This window comes from Gymnoscopelus braueri (assembly GCF_963280865.1).
Source record: "Gymnoscopelus braueri genome assembly, chromosome: 13".
Taxonomy (NCBI): Eukaryota; Metazoa; Chordata; class Actinopteri; order Myctophiformes; family Myctophidae; genus Gymnoscopelus; species Gymnoscopelus braueri.
Genome location: NC_137615.1, coordinates 15,354,963 through 15,375,198, shown reverse-complemented (window position 1 = coordinate 15,375,198; position 20,236 = coordinate 15,354,963). Strand labels below are relative to the sequence as shown.

At 42.0% G+C, this 20,236-nt stretch overlaps 2 protein-coding genes across 3 annotated transcripts; one reads left to right on the top strand and one right to left on the bottom strand.

The window, feature by feature from the left end:
* Positions 1-403: 403 nt before the first annotated feature.
* LOC308098384 (G-protein coupled receptor family C group 5 member C-like) lies at positions 404-8,718 on the bottom strand. Of its 2 annotated transcripts, none has more exons than XM_080446719.1 (5): positions 8,340-8,718; positions 6,261-7,293; positions 3,068-3,166; positions 2,697-2,822; positions 404-2,362 (listed from the first exon to the last, which is right to left on the bottom strand). In XM_080446719.1, exons 2-5 carry the CDS (start codon positions 7,224-7,226, stop codon positions 2,330-2,332), a joined length of 1,224 nt encoding a protein of 407 aa, XP_080302845.1. In that variant the 5' UTR covers positions 7,227-7,293; positions 8,340-8,718; the 3' UTR covers positions 404-2,329. The 2 variants fall into 2 exon arrangements, with proteins under 2 accessions (XP_080302845.1, XP_080302844.1); XM_080446718.1 differs by having other exon boundaries at positions 3,068-3,174; positions 6,266-7,293.
* A 4,359-nt stretch (positions 8,719-13,077) lies between these two features.
* btbd17b (BTB (POZ) domain containing 17b) lies at positions 13,078-17,111 on the top strand (the record flags this gene model as incomplete). Its single annotated transcript, XM_080446700.1, has 3 exons — positions 13,078-13,171; positions 15,328-15,613; positions 16,037-17,111. The coding sequence occupies 3 exons, from the start codon at positions 13,078-13,080 to the stop codon at positions 17,109-17,111; spliced, it is 1,455 nt and encodes a 484-aa protein (XP_080302826.1).
* Positions 17,112-20,236: the final 3,125 nt, after the last annotated feature.

Sequence of the window (20,236 nt, the reverse complement as noted above, 5' to 3'; positions counted from 1 at the left end):
TAAAATCAACACTCAGGATTTTACGGTGTAGCTGCTGATGGGACAGTGTGTCCTCAGTCTGCTGCTAGGCAGCCAATGCTCACCCACAGGATTTCTTTGTGTGTGTGTGTGATGACAAATTACATGTGAATAATTTTCCCTGTAGAGCACATACAGTAAGGCAGATAAGCAGAGGGCAGTTGTCAATGCCCAACACTATCTTGTGTTCTCCTTTCACGGTAGGCAGTGTATTGAATATATTGCACAAGAGAACATCAATATCGTACATTTCCAAATCTTACTTTAGTTACCAAACCACACTACTATGCTATATATACACACTATACTAGCACTGTGCCAGTTCTCAATAATAGAATATGTCGATGTGGGTGGGTGTGTGTGCACATAGTAGGATTATTTGCAGCCCACACAGTTTATGTAACCACAAAGTGTATGTATCCATCAGTTGCAGCCACTGTCAGATGGTTCTCTTCTAATGTTTCATCTATAATTTCGGTGACTAAATCTTACAATGTTATCAAACTCTACACTGTGGTCCTGGTGTGGCTGAGGCCATGAGCTCAAAGGTTATTAGAAAACCACACATGGACTCATTGGTTGCACTGGCAATGATCAATGATTTTTATTGGTTGAGTCTAAAACCAAACAGCAACATTGGAAAAAAACTTACATGTCATTAGGGCTGGGCAATTAACGGAAAATAAATCGAAACCCGACATTTGAATCAGGTTTGAAATAGGTTAATTAGATCATTGAGAAGGTTTTTTTTAAACACATCTTTTTGTCTTAACATGTTACATAACGAATCGACATGAAACATTTCAAATGCATTTTTATAATGCATTTTATATACACGATTAACCACTTAAACCTGTATTATATTTTGTTGTACAATTTTAACGTACACATTTTTAAAATAGCCGATCTGCAAGGCTACACTGGTATCTGCGTGGAGCTTGTAGATGAATTGTAATCAAGGCAAAAGTTTGAAATGAAGCCACATCGCCCAGCCCTAATCTGAGGTTTTTCATCTTTAGTGGTAAGCATCTATGTGTAAAACCATGCACCATAATAGCAGTCTGTCCCTACAATAGGCAGCAGGCTTATCAAGACCACATATGCAAATCACTGTGCCACGAGACGTACATTATTTTCATCCGTGGCATTTCCTCTTTCAATATCCCACATCTGTCTTGAGCTCTCACCAACCCTTTACAATCCAAGGTCTAACAGCAATAGTTTGTTAAATAGCACATAGTTTTAAAATGTACAGTTATACATACATTATTTTAACATGTCCCAGATAATCTAAAATAGAATAAAATTATCTCAAACAATATACATTTTACAAGTGAACAAAGTACTTACAATAACCAATAGATTAACATTATTTACCACCAGTAGATTTATGATAGAAAAGAAAAATACTTAGGCTATTTACAGTGTTATTCTGGTGACTATATAAACATCTGTGGAAAAACATATTGTTACATACCATGCTTAAGGGTTTCATAGGGTACGCTAGTTAACTATACAGTACATGCTTTACCGTGCCAAGTGCCCAAACATAATTTCCCATCTCTCTGCTATCAGCCAAGCTCACTTTTCACTTTAATTAATTATAATTGTTCCCTGCAATAAAAACAACTTATGAAACAATTGTCTTCTACCAAGTTGTAGATCAGAGAATAATTAAGTCAGTGATTGTGGAGTGGGTCTGTATGGGGTGGTGGGGCTTGGCTTTCAAACATTAAAATGTTTTGTTCTGTAATAAAAATCCACATTGATAAATCCTTATTAAAATCAAATAATGTCCATTGTCCTCTTTTGTTTAGGGGCTGTTGTTGCCCTAAGGTCACAGAGGGTATGATATGGTGGAGGCGATTCTTGTTGAGGGCACACACTGCCCTCCAAGTCACTCATCCAGGTTTGATGTCTTCATTTTGTCATAATCTGTCATATCGTCTGTCGGGTGGAAACCTCATATGTCCAAAACTGTTACTTTTCAGGATTCAAATTCAAAAGTAGCAGATCGACAAGCTCAAAACGCATCGCTTTGCACTGCGTTTTGAGCTTGTAGATCTGCTACTTTTGATGCTTTGTGTGTGACGCTGTAGTATGATCAAGTAGGGCATTAATTTACGAAAATACACAAAAAGTTAAAATATGGAGATAAGAGGTTTCTGCCCGACAGCAACGATACTCAGCCCGCGGCCCTGATGTACACACTTCAGACAAACGTACATGGACCCCAGCGCAAACATATATACAGGATAAAAGGCATCAGCGAGACAGGAACTGGGTCATGTTGTGGCATACTGCTGGAAATTCACCAGAATACTTTCTTGTTCAAGCCATTTCCCTGTGGAATGGAAAGGGGGAATCAAAATGTTAAACTTCCATCAGCAGTGACTACGTCGGATTAGGTGCAACAGTTGTGGGTTTCCATAGGTTTTAGATTTAGATAGATTTACTGGAGAGCTTGAGGGGGGATCCATGCCTCTGCTTTTGATATCCCCATCGGTCAGACTGAATTAAATACATGCATTTCCTTTTGGGAAATGTAGACAGTGATATATTCGATAGTTCTCATCGCATTGTGATGTGAGCTTGTAGATCGGCCATTTTCAATATTTGTTGGTATTTGTTTTACAGATTTAACCCTGGGTCTCCAGGGTGACCATGTGTCTACTTACGTTGCCTGCATGTGACAGTCCAGACGTGGGTATGTGCTCAGGTGATCGAGACACGGAGATGCTACTAATCTGGTTCACAGACGGGACTGTTGCCCTGGGAAAAATTGTCTCTTGGGTGTGGTCCCTCTGAACGCACGCACGCACGCACACACACACACACACACACACACACACACACACACACACACACACACACACACACACACACACATACACACACACACACACACACACACACACACACACACACACACACACACACACACACACACACACACACACACACACACACAGTTATCATCACAATGATCATTTCAGTGGCATAACAGATGTTCTGAGTTTGGGAGTGCAATGTGTGAGAATGAACTCACATTAGCCAGACCCTTTGTAATCAGGGCTAGTTCAGTTGGCTGGTACACACAGCTTCTTAATTGACCATTATAGGCACCATATGGAGATGTAGGCTTCTTCTTGTCCGCTAGCAAGGGGAATGGAAGAGGAGAGGTTTTAATGACAGAATTAACCATGACATTTCACAACAAAATCCTGTTGAACATGATTTGGGGGTTTAAGTTTAGTTCTCTGTGGTGAGTATGAATAAGGTCAAACAAACAAAACGTCAGAAAAATCCTAAACTTAATGCACTTTACTAACATCTGCCATTGTTTGAAGATAGCACATGGACCATGATCTCTATGGCAACAGCTCATAAAACAGTCAAGTCAACCATGGTCACATGGTTAAATTGAAAGACAATTTGCCGTGCATATCAGGAACACATCACAAAAGCACACCCTGGGAACTTGGTAACCTATTATTTAGTTATGTGACAAGAAGGACAGAGATTATTACAAGATTCAATCAACTTGTCCAACATCCTGCTCTCTTTCTAAATGTTTTAGATCATCAGGCAAAGCTCAGCAAACATAGCAGGTAAACTCGATGCCATTCTGAGCTTTGTTTAGACTGCGTCAACAGTAACCCTATTGTATTTTGCAATACAATCAGATAAGATAGGATAGACCAAAAGTTATTGATCCTGTGGGGAAATTCAGGTGCCAGCAGCAACAGCAGTAAGGATCAAACAGCATAGGTGCAGGAGTAAAGAGATTACAGATATTAAAATAAAATAGACTTAAGCCTGATTTATACTTCGTCTTACGACAGCATCGCTGACTGAACATCATTTTTAGTCCTCGACACAGTCATATGATGGAGCATAAATTAGGCATAAGAGTCTGACAGCTGCACTTGGTCTGACTCAGTTAACATGCAGTAGGTATATTTACATCAGTAAATGTTAAGTGCAATGTCCAATCTCATCACAGTGACAATATGCATACAGTACATCTATCACCTATGCATGTACACATTATCAATATGAGACTGCATCTGTACTGTATGTGAGCCAGCCTTATCTGGATAACAACACAGTATAGACCAGGGATGGGCAACTGGCGTGCGGCCCGCACCGTCACTCAATGCGGCCACAGGCCAAAATCAAAATATATATATATTTTTATTTTTTATTTTTTTTCACTTTTGAAATCACAAAGAAAAACAAAGTAATCTAAACATATCCGAAATGGTGAACTATTGCCTTCAGCTGTTCCAAACATGCAACTTTCCATGAACCATTTTAATTACAACAGTCCACCAGTAGAGCGCGCTCTCGTTTATTTTAATAGAAGCCTTATTAACTATAATTCTAGTGTTCATTTTTGTATATTTTTAAGCCAAGGTTACAGCAATACTCTGAAAGGCATACTCAGGAAGTTTTGTTTAGCAGTACAGCTGTAGTAAGTTGATAGAAGCATTACTAAATGCTTAATAAAAACAAAGTTACAACAAATAATAATAGTTAATATCCCTTATTTATCACATGTGACTATTATGTTTTTTTTGAGTAATGGGGCACTGCTGGCGAGAGTGCCGATAAACAGGGGCGGGCTGGGACCGAAATTCAGCCCTGGCATTTTGGTCCGAACCGGCCCACCGCCCCCGGAACGTTTTGCCAACGGGGGGGGGGGGGGTGAGTCCCTGCCGATAAACAATGCGCCCCCCCAGAGTGAGTGTGGAAATTTAGTGGCCCTCACCATCTACAAAGTTGCCCACCCCTGGTATAGACAGTCTTATCAAAGGTGAATATAATGAGTAGGCTTTACTATGTAAAGTCTATCAACAATAAAACATTTACAGCAGTTATCCTTAAGAGGAAATGAAAACCTGATCTTTCCAAGCCAGTGCTAGAGAATAAATCACATGCAATTCAGACTCTACAGAAGAGGCTTCATAACTGTAATATACTATATGATGGAAATAATGCAGTTTGGTGGTGGTTATCCTCCTATAATTTGACTAACCTCTGTAGTGCGTGGTGTAGTGGTGAGGCCAAAATTGGTTATGCCCGTTTCTCCTCAGTGGCTGGAGCAATTGATCTGATTTTGCACACAGCCATTGGCCATTACCATGTGCACCTAACAGCGCAGCCCCTTTTCCGATTACACAAAATCTTTATTTATTAGCGTTTTTGTGTTCGCTGGCTTCCAGGTTGCCAGATCATGTGCGCATACCCCCCCACGGGTATGGTCTAGTTATTATTAAAGGAAGACATCAAGTGACCCTCAAATAACTGGAATTGTGTGGCCATGCATTCATCTGACCACCATGCATGCATCTGTGTGATGGTGAGGAGGCAGATGATATTTGGAGATATTCAGGAGGCTTCTTTCTATGAATGGTTCACAGAGTTAGGGAAAGTGGCCTAATGCACAAATGTCATTCAACCTGATGGACAGGACTGAACCGTGTATGATAAGGTTGAGTGGTCATTTGATGTACGTCATCAAAGCGCACAGAACTTGAGGAATATGTACAGGCTAGTACAACTGTGCATGTGACAAGAGTTTATGTATCTTTTCCCCCCATGTTTTTCTTTTGTCTTATTCTTTTCTCCTTGATTCTGTTGATGTATTGTCCTTGTTTGCACTCTTTATAAAGAAGATAATAATAATTGATTGACTAAATACTAATTATTTTAAGACAAGCATCCTTGCTAGCAGAGTTCTGACTGCCCCATGCTATTGTACAGTGAAAAAATGTAGATACAGTAGGCCAGACATTTGTCCTAAAAAGGGCTTGATGTATGAATGACACAGATTCTTTGTTCATCCTACTCTACCAAGGTCTAATTCTGGGACAGCAAACCTAATTCCTATACCAACACCACTAATCTCGTGGGCACTGCCAGAAAATAACGCAGATGGACAGAAACCAATTCATCATTTTGGTAGCAGGCCTGGTCAGGTCAGGGACATTTAAATAGTCTTCCATGACTTTAACGGGACAGTGAGCAAGAACAATAGTGTTAGATTTAGAAGACACTCTTTGTCATGTCCACTCTTACGGTTGAGGCAGGGAATGGCATCCTGCAGGAACAATTCACTGCACTCAAAGTACACTATTTACTGTAACACAGTGGTTCTCAATGTAGGGTCTGGGGAGCAAAAGCAAAAGTTATATTAAAAAATTCAAATAAGAAAACAAATGAATAATGTGGCATACTGTACCTGCACTAGGTTCATCCACAGAGAAGGCTTTATTCTCCATATACAGCTGCTGCTCCTTGAGAATGTTGTCATAGACCAGGCTCCTTGCAGGGTAGACAATCTCTCCATCATGGGGCTGCTCGTGGTCCGGGTCAGCCTGCGTGGTTAGACAACAGATCTCTGGGATGGTGTAGAGAATGAGGAAGACCCACGCATTGGACACCAAGGCTACGGCGAGAGTAGGGTCGTCCCAGCTGGGGTCACCGAGAACCCGGTTCCCGTGGATGTACATGACGATCCAGGCCACCCAGATGGCCACGGTGAAGGCCCCCGTTGCCAAGATGAAGGCCCCGTCTCGACGCCACCTCTTGTGCTTGTTGGTGAGGGATGGCACGGCTATTAGCACCACGGCCACAAGCAGAGCCATCACATAGATCAGTGCCATCACAAAGTCCTGGTTGCCGATGCTGCAGGAGAGATTGGCGACGCCGGTGAGGGGGCTCCTGGCCACGGTGATGACCAACCACTCCGTGTTAATGATGACCTCTACCAGCCAGAGCCCCAGGGCCCCCACGCACAGCAGCCAGCCTCTGGGCCCCCAGCCCCGACGCTCCAGCAGGACGAGCCACAGCGCGTGCATCACCAGGCAGGCCAGGCAGCCGGCAAACAGCACCCCGAAGAGGAACCTCCGCGCCGCGCATGTGGTGAAGTCCCGGCCCACGATGAAGGCAAACGTGAGACCAAAAAGTCCAAGAGTGAAGACGACGAAGATGGCCTGCAGGGCCACCGTACACTTCCTCTTCTTGTCTGTCACAAAGGGCAGGCTGGCCATGAGGATGATGAGCAGGACGAAGGACGTCACCACGCCAGCCGCCGCCAAGGCCTCCACCACGATCCCCCACACTGTGGCCAGGTCACACAGATTGTAGTACATGGAGGTGACGGAGGCACCGCACCCATCGGGCACACGGGTAGGGTCCATGGCTTCCTTTCTTGCTTCTATGTTTACCTAACTTCTCTGCTGGTGCACACCTGGCTCTGGCTGGAATCTGAGACAAACACAGACAAAACATTCAAAACTGAGGTTATTTTATGTGAAGGAAATGATCAGTCCAATGATGTACAATATTGCTTCCATTTTAATTTCTTACATAGATTGCCCTCAATCAAAAATAATGGATTTTTTTGTTGCACATTATACTATGGTGTGAAAAAACAATCCAGTGTGTAACTGGACTTTGTGTACTTTATTCGACTCTGCCTTCCTGTTATTTGACTTGTTCTGTGTCCCTTTCTTCTCTATTCTCTTTTCCCTATTCTAACTCTTCCTGTAACTGTAATAGAGAGCTTGCATAGAAAATTATTCCACCCACTTATATGCACCTGTAATCAAATGATGTGACAATAAAGTTGATTCTGAATAGAAAAGAGGGAATGCCCCCTCCCCATGTACAATTAAACACACACACACAAATGTTTCCTCATGTATCCAGTGCACCTTATTAATAAACAAACAAAGCTGGATGTAAAGCTGTTGCTCTGAAAATACTGTAGTCCCTTGACGAATCTAACTCTCTCTCTCACACACACACACACACACACACACAATAGTAAGGGCATCTCAGGATAATCCCCCCAAACACAAACACCGCTAAACATTTGTATTTACATTTCAAAACAAAGTAGCGTTTTACATTTCACACTTTAGTGTGTGCCCCAAACATTGCACCACTTTAGAGTCATTCAAATGCAATTAGGCAGACTAGACTGTATATTTTCAAACGTGGTAGGCTAATGAGTTAATTTCACAGTTGTCTAGATCACTGTTTCCCAAACTGTGGGTCGGGACCCATCTGTGGGTCGCGGATCTATTTTCGTGGGTCGCGAGTGAATATCCCCATATTTTTCGTTTCTTACATTTTGTTTTTAATTATTATTATTTCAAAATACTTTTAAAAAATCCCCAAAAATCGTAAGTTACATTTAAAAAACATCAATTTCCATGAATTAGAAAAGAAAAAAAATATTTTAAGGAGTAACAGTAACTTCTTAAAAGTAACTTACAACTCTTGTTTCTCCTGATCATATCTCCTACCTTGTACGAGAAAGGTTGAAATGTAGCCTAGATACTCGTCGCTTCAAAAGGTGCTCCAGTTCAGGTAGGCTAAACCAGAGCCGTAAGGGGCTCTGGGCTAAATTAGCTGCAGAATCGAAAATCCACCGGGGAAAAGTTCTTTTTTAAATAAGTACATTTGTTGTGACTGACGCTGTGAGATTTGATTTGCACCATGTGAGAAATCCAGGCGGCCTTTCTGCTCGATTCAATTTCCAAAGGCAACTCAAGTCTGTCCAACTCGTCAAGATTAGGTCTACTGGTTAAAATATTCGGTGTTCTTTACGGATTCCGACCCCCCAACTCTATTTTGTTGTAATCTTATCATATATTCGTCGATCCGCCTCCATCAGCCCCATCATTCACTTGTTGCGTGTTGGAGGCTGGTTACCTTTCATTGTCCTCAGCTCATTTCACAGTGACCCAACAAACAGTTCCTAGTGGTTCCTAGTGCTTTGCATACTTATGTGATTAGCCTACTAAACCACCTTATTTTTCATAACCCAGCTTAAAGTCCACAACAATAGCACCAGTATTACAAAAGTGTCCCATATTTGTGCTGATCACACACCTTTTTGGTCCAGGGTTGTTGTGGTGTTTAGTGTCATGTAAGGATCTCAATTTAATAGGTTAAAATGGACTATGAATGATGAAAACAGAATGCTGTGTAAGAAATAATGACCTTTTGTTGGTAGATATATCCCAGTTAAGTAAAGACAAATAATGTTTTCTTAAGAAGAGAACATTTAAAACACAACTGGTTTAATACTTGGTTTAATACTTGGTTTAATACTTTACAAATTAAACCAACCTTCATCAGAGAATAGAGTGTAGAGCCACCTGGTGGGTAATACTGATATAAGATAAAGAGCTCATTATTTGTTCCAGTTAAAACCACAAGTCAAATCACAACTAAACAACTAAATGTCAATCTCGATCATTCATTTGATAAAGAGGAAGGGTGAATATAAGTCTTTAGTCATCTTTAGATGATCTACTCTGAACAATATTTGTTTAATTAAAATACTATCATGATCAGGAGTGTTGCGTTAGAATACTATAACTATAATCTCTCATGATTAGGCTACGGTGAATACAGTTGTTAATTTCAAGGACCCCCATAACTCTGAGAGTGTACAAATGGACCCATGGCATATCAGTGTCTGGGCGGAGTGCTGATCTTTAAAAGCCAAGTGGAGTATAACAAGAACATAACAATTATTTTCACTGTGAGTGCATTGTTCTCTCGCTCTGTCTGCCCATCACCTAATGTTTATGACCTGTAAGTCTCTAAATATTACATATCTACATGCATTTTCCTAACCCTTGTGATAGCAAGGAATTGATGATATTATTTTGTGGAAATGACTCAGTATACCTGCAGAAGGACAGAAGTCAGTTATCAAACAGCTACCATCGGTAGCGATGGTTGATGGCTCAGGATTTCGCTGTGTACAAGCACAATAACTTAATAACTTTATAGGCTTTCAGCATTTAAGGCTTTCAGCTTTCAAATGTATCGAGTGACTGCTTCAAAAGCCTCTTGTCTAACTTCCTGTGGTACCATGTTTTGAGGGCCTTGTTAAAGGGATAGTTCACCCCCCAAAAATCACCCCACGGAGACTTGAATTCATGGATATTTTTTTGTTTTGTCGCATTCCTAAGCCAATAATTTGATGACCGGCAGCGGTTCCGGTAGGAGACACAAAGAGTCTCCTTTGTGTCCCCTACCGGAACCGCTGCCTACCGGTCCGCTGGTCATAAAATGATTGGATAGGAATGCGACAAAAACATATCCACGAATTCAAGTCTCCATGGGGTGACTAATCGATAGAAAAAAGTTTTTTTTAGGGTGAACTATCCCTTTAACCACTTTCAACCTGGCCTCCTTGTTATTTTGGGCATGTCATTATAGGCAAAAGAATGTCAAAAATGTTCCAAAATAGCAAAAGTAGCAGATCTACAAACTTGCAACATGTTGTGAGTTGTTGTCGATTGGCCACCAAAATAAGGTCATGGTTTCACACCTTATTGGTGGTGGCCCCGGCATTCAGCATTTACGCTGCGTGATGGAGAACACTGAGGCAATCAATCCATCAGCGGAAGTCCTCCCATGGGGTGCTTTTACAAATTTGGCAGCTTGTCAATCCATCCCCTCTGTTTGTGATCCTGTTTAGCAGTTGTCTTAGTAGAAGCCGGTTGTGATGGGGAGAGCAGTACGACCTGTCCTTGACCGGCGTTGTCACACAGAAATATAAATGGAAAATTGAATTTTATTGGTCTGTGCTGTTAATCTGATGCAGCCCTTTTAGATGCATGCTGCTTGATGTACAGTACATTCTGTTTCCATTCAGTCAATATGTGACTACAATATACCACAACTTTATAAATCGTTTTTTTTTATAGGGATACAGAATGGAATGATGTATTAAACAGCTGGTGAACCTGCACAGCACAGCACGACTATACCAGGTGAGCCCATATCACAGATATTATGTGATTCATGTATAGGTGACATATACGTGAACCATGTTCTATACCTACCTGGAGTTGACTGCCAGTAGTCCGGTTTCTTGTACAGTAGCAGGCTTCATTAGAGCACCTCAGCCGCAATCTGTCCTCTGAGAACATGTCAGGTTATTCATAGCAATGGCTCAGGTAAGTCTCCCAGGAAATCTCTTCTCCTGCATTCTTACTGCATCCTAGCTGGCCTTAGGGCTCTTCCACAACCCAATTCCCTCTGAAATTATACTTAGTGTCTGTCTGTCTGTCTGTCTGTCTGTCAATATAACAGACAGACAGCTTATTGTTATTTAAATAACAAAGTTATTTGCATCTAGATTTTGTATTGATTTTCTATAGAGGTTTATTCTATTGTCATATGCCAAGATATAAAGCTTTTGATCAGGCTAATGGCCTATTATCTAAAGCATATTTAGTGATCGCTATTGGTGGTTGTTTGTGTGATAAGAGTGTATTATACTAAACTATATATATATTAAACTAGTATTAGCTTTCAACAGGGGGAATGATATTAAAGCTCAGCAGTAAATTAAATGCCACTTTAAAGATGTCTTTTAGGTCAATGTCAGAACTGCCGAAGTCATGTACCAATGTCATACCTGACATGTCATAGGATGGCTGGTTCAATGGTCCTATGTGGCTCTAAGCCGGAGCAGTTATAGTGCCTATTATTGATTGGCATTGCCCCATCATGGCAATTAGCATTTTCCCTGCCTGCAGCAGGCCATTAATTCCATTCCCAGTTGGTGCTGTGTTGGTGTGCACCACACATATTTAAAACTGCCCAAAAGAACATGCTGACACACACACACACACACACACACACACACACACACACACACACACACACAACTGCGGTTGCCAACGTTGCCTTATAGATTACTATGTATGCGGTGAAAAGGGACTTTATGCTACGACTGAAACTTCTGATTCTTAACTGCAGTATGGGATTGAAACTGATAGTGATTTCAATACAATCGTGGTTTTGGGGTAATTTTACATGTTTTATATGTACCTTTGAACTGTAGTTGATTTGTCTATGTTGGTAGAATTACAGGTGGAGAAAATAGGTCTGTATTTTGACTTTTCATTTTCTTATCTCTTGAATTCATTCAAGAACCTATTTGCTAATATTCCTAGCACACACAAGGCCAGGTATATTCAGGTTTGCCACTTCCTTTTCTCAAAACTTCAACTACTGACCATTAGCTAGACTAACACACCATTAGAAAATGAATTGTGCCCAGTTAAAAACATCTCATAAAATGGTTTTGACTCATGAATAAAAGCAATCAGTAGGCTGACACAGACATTAGAGCCTTAATTACTTTTGGGCAAATAGTCTCTATGGTACACTACAGTAATTAACTGACTAATTATAAGTCATACATTCCTCAACTAGGGATCATAAATTAAATCTTTCAATTCAGAATACTACTTTGTCAGGAGTGCGATTTTGGCATGACCCATTGATCAGAATTGTATTAATTTCATAGTTTTTATGTTATTTTAAATCTATTTTCTTGACTTTCTATGCCATGTAGCACTTTGAGTTGTGTGAAATATAAAGTGCATTACAAATAAATGTATTATTATTATGACACAAATCCTGCACACTGTCTTTTTTCACTTTTTTTTGTTTTAATGCAAATACAACGTTTCAGTCGCACTGACCTTCATCAGGTCATCGGGATACAAGTGTAAAAATGAAGACCGTATGCAGGATTTCTCTCTCTTTTTCCTGTCTTATGCATTGGCTGCCTCTATGCACCTGTCCTTTTGAAGTAGGTGTGCAAAAGGACCATTTTAACTAGACATGACACAAATGAATTTGATCATTAACTTTACCTATAACCACCTCGAGATTTAAACTTCTCCACAGTGTTGATCCATGCCTCCATCTGGCCCGGTGCCATCGATCAATTCCTTGCAACATCCAAAAAGGGAGAAATTCAAAATCAAAGCCGTCGTCATGGCAACGCCCCTGCCAGTTTCCACCAATCAATGGTGTCCCTGAGGTTGCGATGATGTGCTGAGGGAAAGGCCGGCGTCCTACATAAAGAGTGTGGGACAGGGAGTCGGGTGCCAAACGTACCCGACAAAAAGACACGGCAGCAAGGAGACGGAGCACTTGAATACTAAGGAACAGAGGGAACAGGACACGGATAGAAGAGAAGCGGGGAATAGATGACAAGGCATGGCGCGCTCATGTGAACAAGGAGGCTCTCCCTGGGTCTATGCCGGCACCCTGCTCATTTCACTCTACTTCCACTCTGTTGCAGTTGGAGGAGGTAAGATGCTGCATCAAAAGATCAGTCTGTGTCCGTCTCAGGGATTCGATCTTGTCCCTCGTAGCCCTTTTTGTGTTGTCTTCCATTGCAAGAAGAGCTGTATTGTTCTATTTCAGTTCAGCTTCCCCCATACTGTCAGTGGGCAGTAGGGCACACAGTATGAGTGCTCCACTGCTCACCCAGCCCCAGGGCGAGGGGGGGGGGACATCCTATCTACTCTATTTTATCCTGTCCTCATCTGTCTCTACTGTGTGCAGTCCAATCTATTTTCAGTGAGCCAATTATGTGATACTGCACAGCACAGTGGTAGATTAATGCTATGGAAAAGGTTTCTTCCTCCGTAAAGTCCATCAAACGTGTTTGACCAGAGGATGTGAAGACCACATACTGTACATACAAGCGTTATCAGATCATAGACATTATTTCCTTTGGAATACCAGCAGGTCTAGTGCTATAATTTTAGGTGACAGAGTACAACATGTTTAATTTAATGTTTACACTGATCTGAAGAGAGACTTCGTCATAATTCATTTTCCTGCATTTCTATTTCATGGGGTCTGGGAGGAATTTGGAGCATATAACTGATAGGTTCACCTTTTCCCTAAGAATGAATGTGAACATGTTTGCAATGGCTGAACCATAAAACTTGAATGTCAAAGTCATTTGTCATTGCCCCCAAAGCTCAGCTGGCTCAGGGTGCCCTGGCTTTATACTAATTGGACAAAGGTTACTTTGAAGTTGAAGCATCTTGATGGTGGTGGAGATATAAGGACTGGGATGCAGCCCAGGGAGTCAGCAGTACTCCCCCTGTGTCTCATTATATACCCCCGCCAACAGTCCAATAAGGCTGCTGATGGCTGCGGCAGCACAGGATGGAGGAAGCAGCTTGTCATGCTGGGTCTTTCATGTGTGATACTCCAGTATCTCTAGTGCCACATGTACTTATGCTCAACAGCATCAAGAGAAGCAGCCGCCTGCACTGTTGTAGCAAAACTTGGATCATTTTGAAACACCTAACGCCTAGCATCTAATGCTTATAGAGCTGGCACCCGTCATTTTGTTCTGTTTAGATACAGTAGATAGATACAGTAGATAGACCTTTATTGATCCCGCAGGGGAAATTCAGTCGCCAGAGGCAACACAGCAGTTAAGATACAGATATAGAGTAATAGAGAAGTAATAGAGAAGATACAGTACGGTAAAAACATCACCGTACTGTATCTGTTGTATAACAAGTAGGCCTATATACAACAGTACAATAGCCTGCACTATGTAGGACAACAAAACATGATCATAAGCATACACACAATAATCATGTGGCTACAGTACCCCACCCTATGCTTAGACAAAAAAAGAAAGCAACCAGTATACAACATATAAGCCATATACAATAGCCTGCATTATGCATAGCAGAAAAAGTCTCAGTGTCATTACAGTATCTGTTCCTATGCTTAAGCTAAAACAAATCTACTGAGAGCACGATTGTAATCTGTGCAAATCTGTTTTACTCTGTAGTGTCACTTTTTAGCTACCCTAACCCACTCCTGAGCTGATGTCAAACTGGATCAAATTTCTGGGTTTGTGGTATTTGAAGGACAGTGCGCTCAGTCTCAAGAGGGACTGGGTTAACAGCCTGTAATAAATAATGGATGATTACATTTGTAATTAATTGTCAGTGCCATAAGTAGACCAGCATATCAAGCTGCTATAGTTTAAGAAGTCTATGCAAGCTGATGAGTTTTATTAAGGGCTGAGACACCAAATAAGCCAAAGACCTCAATAAGCACATGAGAGGTGAATTAACCACCATGGGTTTAAGTTGTTTAATTCACCAAATCTCTTTGTCGAAAATAAGCGATATACAAGCTCACAATACATTGCAATGCAACATGTTGTGATCTTGTAGATCAGCTACAGCTGTATTTATTTTTCACAGAATGTTCGCCTATTATGATGCCCAGAATAGGGACGCTAGGGTTCATGTGGGTAAAATAGACTTAATACAAAGTTCTTACTAGTGGTTTCTACTCAAACCCATGCACACCTCAAAGGTTAGTGAACCAGGAAGGTCTACTCTAAATGATCAGAAAGGGATCTCTGATATGAAAGGTTTTTTGGTTGAAAAAAAGGCTTGCCATCTGCGCTCTCTTCCACAGCTGCTCTGAAACAGGAGGCGGTGCTGGAGAACAGTGCTATGGTGCTCAACCACTCTATGACCTTGGTACAGCGTATGGAGACCCTGCTGACGTTGGGAAATGGTAGCGATGTCACACTCCGGATACAGACCATCAGCACAGATGAAGTGAAGGTGATCCAGGCCCACACCCTGGTGCTCAGCCTGCAGAGCGATGTGTTTGAGGAGCTGCTGCTCAACCACAACGGCAGTGCCCTGGTTCTGAGAGAGACCGCGGACTGCGCCGCAGTCTTTGACAAGTTTGTAAGGTGTGAACAGCAGGAAGTAGTCTGCCAGTCAGGCTGGAAAACAGACAGTGATTACCACTATATACATTCACACACGCCACACCACACACACACACACACACACACACACGCGCGCCACACACACGCCACACCACACCACGCACACACATGTACATAATATATACAGTATACATTTGATCTCCTTTGTTATTAGCATGTGCTCTCTAATAACATGTGTTATTAACATGTGCTCTGTCTCTAAATCAATAAATTACACCCACATTCAGTGACTCACACACATCAAGTCTAAATCTGACTAAATCTTCTTGGAGTGACTCAGATTTTGGGAGAACAAATCCGACAGCTGAATATATCACACCCCATAAATATTATGCTTGTGTTTTGTGACCATCTGTGACTGTTCCGGCCTTTTACTCCCTGCAGGTATCTGTACTGCGGTGACATCTCAGTGCGGCTGGATCAGGCGATTCCTCTGCACAAGTTGGCCAGCAAGTACCATGTGTGGGGCTTGCAGCAGGGTCTGACCCAGTATATGACACAGCATCTGTCAAGCGAGTCTCCCACGGGCCACGTGGTCTGCTGGTACCAGTACGCTGTGCAAATCGGGGACTTGTCGCTTCGGGACAACTGCCTGCAGTACCTGTCCTGGAACCTGTCCTCTGTGCTGCAGAGTGCAGAGTGGGGCTCAATCAGCGAAGACCTGGTACTGTCCCTGCTCCAGCGCTCCGACCTCATTCTGCAGAGTGAGCTGGAGCTCTACGAGGCTCTGGAGGCCTGGATTGGCCAGAACCAGCCTGCTAGCTTGACCGTAGAGAGTGCTCTGAGGGCGATCCGATACGGCATGATCCCTCCCCAGCACCTCTTCCGTCTGCAGAAGCAGTCGGGTCTCATGGTGAAGTATTACGAGTCCATCCGTGATCTCCTCTATCTGGCGTTCCAGTTCCACTCCGCCTCACCCATCCAGCTGGCCAAGTACTTTGACGTCAACTGCAGTATCTTCACCCCTCGTAACTACCTGTCATCGTCCTGGGGGTCTCCTTGGATCATCAACAATCCCACCCGTGACGACCGCAGCTTCAGCTTCCAGACACAACTGGGGCCCAGTGGCGCTGACACAACTAAGAGGGTGACGTGGAACGCCCTCTTCTCCCCCCGCTGGCTTCCTCTCAGCGTCAGATCCACCTACACCGAGGTAGGGGCCATGCTGCCCACCCGTACGGATGGTGGCCGCCCCCGTATCATTGTAACTCCTGCCACTTCCAGTCCAGAATTTGCCGGCGTGAGTTTCCAGAAGACAGTGATCGTGATGGCAAGACAGCAGGGAAAAGTGGTGGTGCGCCATGTGTACAACTTCCACCAAAGCACAGAGGAGGCCGGGGATTTCCTTGTAGATGCTGACCTGCAAAAACGGTCATCAGAGTACCTCATTGATAGCTCCCTCTATCTACATATTGTAGTAAAACCCCTCTATCATACCCTTATTGTTGCCAGGAAGTGAGGGCAGAAAATCTATGTCTATACCCTACCCTCCGCTGTCCACCCTCCGCTTGCTCAGCTGACACAGTCACATTCACAAAATCCAGACCACACGTATACCACAACTCCTGATTCTTGGCAAGACCGACATCTCTCTGCGTCTGCCACCACCGCTGAGACTATAGGGGTTTTATTTCTCTACAGTGCATCCGGCTTGGCCAGGCGCTTCCAACAAATACAATTGGCTGTGTTAGCAGGTGGGAAGCCGGGCAGGGAGGGCGGTCTCTCCACTGGGTGGGGAGGGCGGACTCTCTCTGCACGTTGTTAGAGCGCCTGTCAGTGGGGTGCGGAACTGAGAGGAATAGCGGGTTCCTCCATATGCGTTACGCCCTCCCGGTGAAACTCCTCACTGTCAGGTGAAAAGCAGCTGCTAGCGACTTCATGTGTATCAGAAGAGATACATGGTTGTCTACACCCTCCCATATGACCATGGCCAACTACATGTGAGGGGGAACAATAGTAATTGGCATAATGACAAAATTGGGAGAAAAGGGGAAAAAAAGATCATTGTGGGTGGCATTTTTTCAATAGTGTTGTGTCTTCCAGCAATTTAACAAGGAATTCATGGAGTCAGAAGTGAGTTTCAGATTAGTCAGTGGGTTTCTCCGAAAATACCAATCATATGTTTTTTCTCTCCACATAAATCAGTTTTCTTGGTTGATTGTGATTAATAAATGAGTAGGTCCACATTACAATCATTGTTGTGACAAGTTTGTGTATGTGCTGTGGTTTTGCTTTTAAATCAATGCAATCTGCAATTGGTTTCATTATAATCATTATTCTAGAGATGATATATGCTATTGCATCCATAGGTTTGTAGTTTATAGGTTTACATACACTTACACATGTCAAAAAAGGTGACCATCCTCTGTTTGCATTCTCCAACGTGTTGAAGTAGCCTACAATCCCATTGTCATTGTTCCTTTGAATTCTATACTGTGTAATCTCATACATGTCAGTGGGGAGTTACATTTTTCAATTGCACTGATGCATTAGCAATTTAATTCATTTTGTGCTGTCCTCACATTTTGTGTAATGTTTCAAGAAATGCAATAAAATGAATAAAACATAATGAATTGTTGTTTGTGGATTAGTCCAAAATCATAATGATTTCACTACAATAACAAACATAGGGCTCTGCATAAATTATGAAATATTTAACACAGTGCTAGCTGCCGCATATTACTGGACTGGGGCATTATCCATGGCATAATCTGTGTCATTTTAACGTTTATTTATTATATCAAGATGACCAGAACCTCTGGGTGCATACAGGCATCTAGGCAAATGTTCAATCAGTTCCTGATTCAATCACGTAAAGTAAGATTTTAGGGCAGATTGGCCACATTTATACATGAACCCCATATTGCATTTTTTGTTATTATTATTATTATATTCTGGGGGGAACATTAGCCAGTAATGGCAGATCTACAAGCTCACAGCACGTGGCATTGTGACGTGTTGTGAGCTTGTAGATCGACTATCTTTGGTGAAGAAATTTGGTGCAGGGGTAAAAAGTGGTCCAAGTACAGAGCAAACTAAGGTTCGATTTACTTATTTATTTAGAGGGTTTAAGTGGTTAAAAAGCCACAAACACATCACGATTTTGGCATAATTGTTGTGCAGTGGTGGAAAGTAACTAAGTACATTTAGAGTATTTCCATTTCTAGATACTTTTTATAGCCTAGTGTACTTCTACTCCACTACATTTCAGAATATAGCCTATATATAGTACTTTTTACTCCAGTTTTATTTGCAGCTTAATTAAAGTTACTTTGTTAGTATGTATTATTACACGGCTTGGTTGAATGCTTGATTCTGATTGGTCAATAGCTGAATTCAGCGGTGTGTTATTTCCGAGTTAAAAGGTTATTTCTGAATAATGACTGCTGTCTAATCAAAGGCTCAGAGCGCCTGCTGCACTTGATTGATTGATTGATTGATTGATTGATTGAATCGTGTATTAGAAGTTTGCAGTAAAAAGCACAAGAAAGTACAGTTCAATACAAGGTCAGCAAATAGGAATAAAAAAAACAAGAAAGCCATTGGCTTGTTTCCATTGGGGTCCTTTGTACTCAATTCATAGTGGTTGAATTTGCTTGAATTTGAACACTGCTTGAATTTATGCTGTGTCCAACCATAGACTGTAGTGTCCAACATGCCATGGCAGTCATGTAAACTAACGCACAATGTCATTTACAAACAAACCTGCTCTCAAGAATGTTATGGAAAACATTTGAAGCAAAAAATAGACGTTGCAATAACCGAAAATTGTTTGTATTTGATCGACACGAGGCCACCGTGCTGCGCTGGACAGACGGCCAGGCCAGCGCAACCCTTATGGAATACTTTCATTAGGCCTACCGTAAGCAAGGAAATACTTCGTTTTGTTGTTACTTTTGGGTCAATGTATACATGTATTTATTAAGTAGCCGTGTAATAAGTGTAATGAGTAATAATTGTCGCCGCGCCGCTATGTAACAAAGTGTAGTGAGTATTTTTATTTGATACTTCATGCCAGTACTTTTACTCAAGTAGAACTTTTGAATACAGGACTTTTACTTGTAACAAAGTATTTCTACATTGTGGTGATATTGCTATGGAGTAAAGTAGGCCTATTTCTTCAACCACTAATGTTTTGTTCAACTTGTAGATCTGGTAGGCCTTCTTGCAGGTAGGCAGGCGGATGTAACATGCACCGGAAACACCCATTACCCGTCATGCAGTAGTAGGTGCGAAAAGGGGGCGGGGCGGGGCCGAGTTGTTGTGAAAGTTGGTGATAAATAAGGATTTATTTTTTTGCTGCTTTTATTTCGTGTCTCGGGAACGTGGAAAAAAAGACGTCCCGTTTTCATTATTTGTATTTTTTTTTGCTTGAGACGGTGGTTGTTGTTGCAGCTACTACCACCATAGTTTTGTGTTAGGACTGGAGAGAGAGAGAAGGACACAGATTGATTTAATTCAACACACAATCCGTCTATCAAACGCAACGCTGATGGCGGATTGGGGCACGTCCAGTGTGTGCGCCCCAAAGAATGGATTTGTCGTAAAAAGTAAGTTTTGTTCCAGTTTTAAGTACACCATTTT